The 996-nt window shown below is 59.7% G+C and overlaps 1 protein-coding gene across 1 annotated transcript in view; it reads right to left on the bottom strand.

Annotated features, from left to right (window-relative positions):
• Cxxc4 (CXXC finger protein 4) overlaps positions 1–249 on the bottom strand; it is a 24,062-nt gene extending 23,813 nt beyond the window's left edge. Inside the window, exon 1 of the mRNA XM_013023743.1 lies at positions 3–249. Coding sequence (XP_012879197.1) covers positions 3–249 — 247 coding nt within the window. The remainder of the gene's footprint in view (positions 1–2) is intronic.
• Positions 250–996: the final 747 nt, after the last annotated feature.

The following is a 996-nucleotide window of genomic DNA, read 5'->3' as shown; positions in this document are numbered from 1 at the left end:
GCGCGCGGCGGCCGCGGCGGCGGCGGCGCTGCCCGGGAAGATCGGGGTGGTGATGCGCGCGATCTTGGCGGCCTGCGGGAAGGCGCCCCCGTTGGTCTTGTAGAACGAGGTGGCGAACGAGCGGTAGCGCTCCATCTCCGAGTTGTAATCCACAAGGCTGTTCAAGGCGCCCTCGGGCAGGTGGCTCTCCTTGGGCAGACCCGGGGTCTCCGGGCTCGGGCCCGGTTCCACGCAGACATTGCTGTTCATGGTGCAGGGTGGAAAGAAGGGGTGCAGGGTGGAAGTGGTGGGGACCGCCGGGTCCGACACCTGGGTGGGAAAGGGGGGGAGGTGGGGGGGCGGGAAGGGGGTGATGGTGGTGTTGGGGTGGGGGCTGGGGTGGGGGGAGGGGAGAGCGGGGCCGGGTGGGGAGAGCAAGGTGAAGGGTGGCTTTATTCCTCTCCGGGGCGCATTTCCATAGACGGTGCACTGCCGGGCAGCTGCGTCTTCCTTTGCATTATCCTCCAACTGTTACAACTAAAAGAAAGAAAGTCATTCCAACGAGCTGCTGCACGGAGGGGGGGGGGTTAAAAAAAAGGTTTAAAATAAATAAACAGCCTCCTTCACAGACACCCCCCTCTCCAGTTATCCCCTCCCCGAAGCGCCTACATTCTTCAGGCGGGTCGTTTGCATAACAATCATCAAGACGTGATTCCACCCCCCCCTCTGCTAATTCCTAGCCCCCCCCACTTCCTACCCCAGCTCCCTCCCTCCCAGCAGCACCGCACAGCTTCTCCCCCTCCCCCTATTCTTGTAACCCTCCTGAGAAAATGTATTAATAGCCAGGATACCCAGGGAAAGAGGGAAGACGGGGTGACGAAGGCTGAGGGAAAAGGGCAATTGGAGTGCTAAAGACATGCAAATCAGGGGTGGGAGGGTGATACTACCTATAAGCAGAGGGCATTTAAACATTATGAAATGTGTGAACAAGTGCTGTCGGGGCATGCAAATGCTGCA

The sequence above is a fragment of the Dipodomys ordii genome, unplaced genomic scaffold, assembly GCF_000151885.1.
Source record: "Dipodomys ordii isolate 6190 unplaced genomic scaffold, Dord_2.0 Scaffold70, whole genome shotgun sequence".
NCBI classification, from domain to species: domain Eukaryota; kingdom Metazoa; phylum Chordata; class Mammalia; order Rodentia; family Heteromyidae; genus Dipodomys; species Dipodomys ordii.
This window is presented reverse-complemented; position numbering and strand designations above follow the sequence as displayed.